Below are 7,160 nucleotides of genomic sequence, written 5' to 3'. Positions count from 1 at the left end.
TGGGTCATAGTTTTAGGTCCCCCGGGTTTGGTGTATGTATGTATGTCTTTGGTGATTTTTTAATGGTTTCATTTATAATCTGGCTTTTGTGTATTTTTGGCAGACCATAGAAGAGGCTAGGTTTGCATTTGAAGTTTGTTAGTAAATCAATCTCCTTGGTTGTCAGTTCATTTCCATGGGTTTAATTAGTGAGGACAGAATTTTCATTATTTTTTGCAGGGTGTAGTTTGTGACTTTTTCATAATGTTGATTGTCATCAAGCATGGAGATTACTAGATTTCTATAGTATAATGTGTCCATTATTACAACTGCACTTCCTTTATCTGCTTCCTTAATCGTAATATCTTCATTATTTTGAAGTTCTATTAGTTCCTTCCATTGTGTAGTGTTAAAGTTTGAGTTAACTGTCTGTTTATGCATGGTGTGGTAAGGGAAGTTCTCAATGTGGTTGCAGAATTCATCAAGATTTTTATTTCTTCCTTTGTGTGGGATGTGTTCACTTTTGTTTTTGACTAGTGAAATTCATATCACCAGACATCTCGGTCCATGGTCATTTCATCTGTGAAATCCTACTTCCTGTGATCAGTCCTTACCACTTCATCCCATGTCTTCCTGGGTCTCCCTCTTCCACGGATACCATACACTTTCAGTGACAGGCACTTCTTTATGCAGCTATCCTCACTCATATGCATCACATCTCATTCACATGTCCAAACCAACATAGTCTTCTCTCTTGTATGCCACATTTGATTCCTCTTATGCCCAACTTTTCTCTCAATACATTTGCACTTTGTCGTACATGTGCACTGATGTTGCATATCCAACAGAGCATACTACCTTCATTTCTCTCCAGTCTATGCATGTCTTCAGCATTCAGAGCCCATTTCTCACTACCATGAAGTATAGCTGTTCATACACAAGCATCATATAGTCTACCTTTCATTCTGAGAGAGAGGCCTTTTGTTGCCAACAGAGGTAATAGCCCTCTGAACTTTCTCAACTCAATTCTTATTCTAGAAACAATACTTTCAGAGCATCCTCCACCATTGCTAATTAGGCAACAGAAACTATCTAAAACCTCAAGAGAACCTCCTGGGCATTTGAAAGAATCTAATTCCTGTGTGCTCATAGTGCTTATTGTTCCTGCACATCTGCCACATACAAAGACTACTCAATCTGTTAATCTACCTGTGATACCACTGCATCTCTTATGTGTCCATAGTTTACAAACATACACACACACACACACACACACACACACACACACACACACACACACACACACACACATGAGACAGGCTTCCACACTATTTCTATTTACCAAATTCACTCACAAGGCATAAGTCAATATAGAGTTCTAGCAGATGACATTTTACCAAGGCGCTGTACTGTAGTACCAAACTTAAAACCATGTGTTTGCAAGGTGAACTTTTTAACCATGCAACCATATTGCAAAAATCATAGCCTCTGTCACTCCCCTGCTGACTATCTTATATAAAAAAGTAAATAAATCATGCAAATTTTTTTGGTCACTTTACCTCTTAATATCATATGGACACAAGCTGAACCATATGATATTAGAAAATGTAATGCAGTACACTACATCATTTAAATGTATTCAGGTTTGAGGTAGTGTAAGTGAATCAACTTAGTTGCATAATTTCCATTTTTGTATACAATAAGAACAACCTATTATATTTTTGACAGACCAATAGGAATCCATTATATGATGTTTTGACTTTCAACTAACCAACATTTTCTGCTAAGTTTAAAGTTTAATATATCTTGGTTTCTTATTGAGATTGAAGGCCACTTTTTATTGTGGTGGGATAGGGTTGACTCCGTTATATCACTTGTTGTTATTTTAATCAACTTTGGAAGAGTGAATGATAAAGTCAGTTCTGACAGGATTTAGATGCAGCTAAATGGAAGTAAATGTTTTTAACTTCACACTCCTTTGTTTCTACTTCCACCTTTTTTACTACAATCAATTTAAAGTATATGTAACACATTTTGCCAAAATAACACCCATTTTGCTTCTAGTCTTTTTGAAAGTTACTTGTTTAATTTACAAAACTTCTTGAATTTTATTATCTAATAGTTGGGTTATCTGGCAACATCAATTTGAAATAGATTAGCAAGGATTACAAATATTTTATCAACAATTTGTGTTTTGATGATCTCAGCTTTTATAAATTAATTTCTTAAAATTTGGATAAATCTTATATGTGAATATTTGGAAACTTCAGGTGAATTAACTGGACAAAGAAAGAAAATTGGTACTGAATGTTGTGGTCATAAACTTATGATAACTAATTCTCAAATATGCTGTGATGGTGAAATAAAATTTCCTGACAACGATACACAATGCTGTGGAAAGAAAGGTAGTTATATCAATTTTATAAAACTTATGATTTTAATCATTTGAACTTGATTAGGGAGGGAGTATAATTTGTAAAATTTGGCAGAACTTTTTAAAAGATATATAAAAAATGGTTTACTCAATGTATGTAGTAATCTTATAAAGAAAATAAAAGTGAAACAATTATGATTTGAATAATTTCATCCTGACTGCAGAGGGAGTCTTATTCCTAAAATTTGGCTGGACAAATTAAGATATTTGCTTAACAAATATTGAGGAACAAATATGGTTGCTAAGAAAGTGGATGCTAACGGAAAACAATTTTTTTGTCAAAATCTGATAATAGTAATGGTTATCATTGTTTTTACATCCACTTTTCCATGCTTCCATGCATGAGACATAGCATTTTCTAATATTTTCTTCTTTGAAAGGTTTAGATTTCTGTAATTTGTGAATCTTTAGAAGACTCAAATTGGGAGTAAAAGATAGATAATGATTGGTGTGGGATTTATTGGAATTAGTTACAATCCAAGAATTAGTTACAATCACAGAGAGTTTTATAATACTATTTTTATTCAAACCAATTTAGAAAATCCTGCTCAAAATGTTAGAATTCTTTACTCACCATAGCACACTGATATAATCCATTCTTTTTAAAACTTTATTAAAGTTTCATTATTTTATTTTTCATTCTTATTATTTATTATTTTATGTTTATTTTATTTTGTTTTATATTTTAATTGGCAGAGTCGTTAGCATGCAGGGCAAAATGCTTAGCAGCTGTCATCAGTGTTTATGTCCTGATTTCAATTTCCACAGAGGTTGACTTTACTTTATTGAAGTAATTTATATTAATGCAGACCACCACTAATATCTTTGAAATTTAGTGTTTAAGTAGAAATATTTATGCTTGAAAGTGGTGAATTATTTTATATATGAAAATCCTGTTCAGATTTGTGGAAGACTTAATTCTTGATTTAGTTCTGAGCAAAGAAGTTGATTTATGATTTAGTAAGTTGGAATAAAGACTACAGATAAAGTACTAACAATAAATAAGCAGGATTTAAAAAACCCTCTGTAACTAATTTTATGTGATTGCAAGAATCTGAAGGTTACATTGATTATGAGGAAAAACAGAAGGAAAGTATTTCAAAATAACATGATTAGATTATATATTTATATATTTTGTGCAATTTTTGATGCACACTGATTTTTTAATCTGAATAAACTTATTGAGTTGCCTTTTTTATATTCTGCAGAAGTAATTAATAGATCTGTGTTGAATTCTGTTGCACAATTCTTTATGCACCAAAGACAAATAAATCATTTGATATTTCAGCTCTTAAATTTCTGTTATCTTTATAGATATATTTTTCTTCACTCATATGCACTGAAAGACATTTATATCCATTGCTGAAATAACACTATGCCTAAGAGAAAATGTAACATTAGTTAAAGACATTCTTTAGAATTTAAAAATTATTTTCTGTATTTTGTTTTCTTTCAGTGATTAAAAATAGTATGTCATGCTGTAATGGTAGTGAATATAATCCAGCATTACATGGATGTAAGGATGGTGAGTGTTTAATTTGGATTTTAGTTTCAAATTATCTAAATTTCTATTCCTCAATAAATTAAATTTCTATTCATTATTACCAGGAATGTTTATAGAAAAAACATTAGTTTGTTTCAAATCTGTGAGTATATTTTAAAGAATACATTTGAAACAAACTGAAAAATTTGTGCAGAATTACTGAATTTGATAAGATTTGACTATCAGATATAATCTATTTTCATTTCATTTGACTAAAAAAAACATGAATTTCAAGAATTTCATTTGCTTATTCAGGCAGGGCTGCTTATAGTCCTACACAAGTATTTTTTCAGTGCTTATAATTTGAGTGCAAGGAGATTAATATGAATTCTGATTCTCTTCTGTGAAAGGTTGAGATTTCTTTGACTTTAAAGCTCTTTTAGAGGCACAAATTCAATAATAAAAGACTCAGATGAATAGTGATATACTATTTGGTAAGTTTGTCCAATTTATGCCTGCATAGAGAAACACATATTAAAGCATTGATGATGTTGGTGATGATGATGAGGACAACGATGACTATGGCAGTGGCACTGACATTGAGGACGACAACAACGACAACAATAGTGGTGGTTGTGATAGTGATGCTATACTATGTTCTGTTAAATTGTGTATTCAAAACTACCATCAAAAAATACATTACCAATATTAAGCATTCATTGGATCTGTGTGAAAGATGGAATACAAGTGTGCTGAGAGTTACTGAGCAAAGGTACTGGCTTCTGTGCATAGGAGAAATAACTCTAACAATATAGGCATCTGATAGGAATGGACAACATGCAATGAACTACGTGTGAAGGGTAGTTGTAACAGAAAACCAAGGATAATGTGGGGTGAAGTAGTGAGGTTAGATATCAAAACACTGAGATTCACAGAAGAGATGGAAAATAATTGAAATGGATCATGAATGCATGCCATTGGGAAGAAATAAACTTCAAAATGTTGATGACAATGGAGATCCAGTAATTGAAAGTCACAATTCAGTCATTGATCAAATATTGTGTCATATTGGGAGGGAAGAAAGTGAGAGGGAGAGAAAAAGAGAGAGAGAGAGAGTTTTCATGATTTGTATTGAATGAATATTCTTATATTCTTTATATTTTTCTTTTATAGAAGATATTAATAAAAAAATTAATTTAGGGTGGCTGTCTTCAGTTAATATTTGAGATGTTTAATTAAATAATTTAATTTCAGGTAAAATTACAAGTTCCAGTTTCAGTAAATGCTTTTTAATCCCATATAATTCCAAAACACAAGTATGTTGCAAGTATAGCATTATAAATAAGACAGAAGATAATCAAGATTCTTGTTGTCAAGGTAGTTCTCGAACAAAAATTCCATATGATTCCGAAACACAGGTAAACCTTTCATATTGTTGTTGATGTAAAATTGCATTGCACTTCTTGAAATATAAGTTAGGAGCATAAACTTTACAATTTCTGAACAGAGATAACAGAAATTTACTAAAACCAGATCTGTTACACTTCATATTGAAACTTGAAAACTTATGGTATAATTACCAAGGTCAAGGTTTAAAGCAAATATCAAATTTGAGATTATTATCTAAATTCTTTAAAGATAGGAAACTTTAATATGAGAAGAAAATTGGAATAATATACTCTGATTGAGATTATGTTAACAAGAAGAAGCTGTTGATGCTCATAATTTTTTTCTGAATTACATATGCAATGGGTTAAATTGTGGCTGTATATATTTCTTCAATGTTGCTACTTAGAGAATAAAATTTATGAATTCTAGAAGAAAAAAAGAAAACTCTTCCAAAATATATTAGCAAACTGAAAATTCTGATGCTGAAAGCTGAGTTTAACCCTTTCATTACCAATCCAGCTGAAACCGGCTCTGGCTCTGAGTATAATTGTCTTGTTTTCATAAGTTTTGAATTAAAATCTTCCACGAAACCTTAGTCACAATTTATGTTTCTAACACTAGCTGAATATAACTAAGTTATTTTACTAAATTCTTTGTTATATTTAAAGTAATTGAAAGAAACAAAGAGCATCTCAAAATAAATACAGTAACGAAAGGGTTAAAAGATTGTGAATCTTCTATTGTTTTTCATAAATGGTGGTTAACAAAATAAACTGACAATTTTTATACCCCAAAAAACTTTCACTAGAATCAGATTCCTCATTGCTAAATTTAAGAAGAGTACATGTAGTTAAACACAGAAAATCATAAAACACAATATCCACAGTTATAAATCTGTTTTTGGTTTCTCTCTCTTTCATTTCCATGCCTTATGTTAGATCTCTTTCTCTTGAACTTAACTCTTTAGCAGCCCAAATATTCTACCTGTTTTAAGCGCAAACTAGCCAGATCTGGCCTCTGACACCTACCTACAATGTTATTCTAAAAACAAGCAATTATATCATCGAAATCTTGAAGCTACAAGATAGTGCATGATTAATTCAAAACAATGTGAATATACATGCATTACATTTGACAGAGTTAAGCTAAGAGTATTACATATGTCCCATTTTTTTTTTTTACCTCATAACTAAATCTCTCAAGGACTCATTCCTTGGTCATGATGGTTTCACTCATCACTAATTGTCATCACTATCAAGCATAAAATTTGACATTACTATTTCTAAGATTCTTATCACATTAACTAAGCTATAACTGTATCAAATTCTAGAGTATATTTCACATTTAACGCCTGTATATATATATATATATATATAGTTTTAGGGAAAATAACCAAGTTTCAAGAACTCATCGATGAAAATCCACTATCACATATAGAAAAATTAATATTTAAAAGCACAATATTAGAACTTCGATTTGAATAGTGTTGATATATTTTCGATTATTAATAATATTTGATTAATTATTAATCTTTATAGTTTATAATATCGTTAAAGTTTTTTAAAATTAAAACTTTGTATATATATATAAAGTTTAATCTTTTATTCTTAATAATTTTTTCTTTCCTAATTTTTTCATTCATATTTTTATTATTACGTTTGTAGAAATAAATAATCTTGTATTTTTCTATTATTCAATTGATTTTAATTATAATTAAATAAACGTCTTTAGCTTTAAATAGTATAGCTTTAACTATTACACCGGTTAAATATGTACTAATTTTATCTTCATTATTATTTTAAACTTAAACTTCGTTCAAATTGTATTTAAAACAATGATAATTTATGTAAGATGTTTTTTGTATATAAAATACAT

General features: G+C 30.1%; 1 protein-coding gene across 3 annotated transcripts in view; it reads left to right on the top strand.

The window, feature by feature from the left end:
• The window catches only part of LOC106872991 (galaxin), a 91,985-nt gene that overhangs the window by 69,177 nt on the left and 15,648 nt on the right, over positions 1–7,160 (top strand). For all 3 annotated transcript variants that reach the window (XM_052971695.1, XM_052971696.1, XM_014920181.2), the window contains 3 exons: positions 2,250–2,384; positions 3,870–3,938; positions 5,151–5,314. In XM_052971695.1, the coding sequence (XP_052827655.1) occupies positions 2,250–2,384; positions 3,870–3,938; positions 5,151–5,314 (368 nt within the window). The remainder of the gene's footprint in view (positions 1–2,249; positions 2,385–3,869; positions 3,939–5,150; positions 5,315–7,160) is intronic.

Source organism: Octopus bimaculoides, chromosome 11 (assembly GCF_001194135.2).
Source record: "Octopus bimaculoides isolate UCB-OBI-ISO-001 chromosome 11, ASM119413v2, whole genome shotgun sequence".
Taxonomy (NCBI): Eukaryota; Metazoa; Mollusca; class Cephalopoda; order Octopoda; family Octopodidae; genus Octopus; species Octopus bimaculoides.
This window is presented reverse-complemented; position numbering and strand designations above follow the sequence as displayed.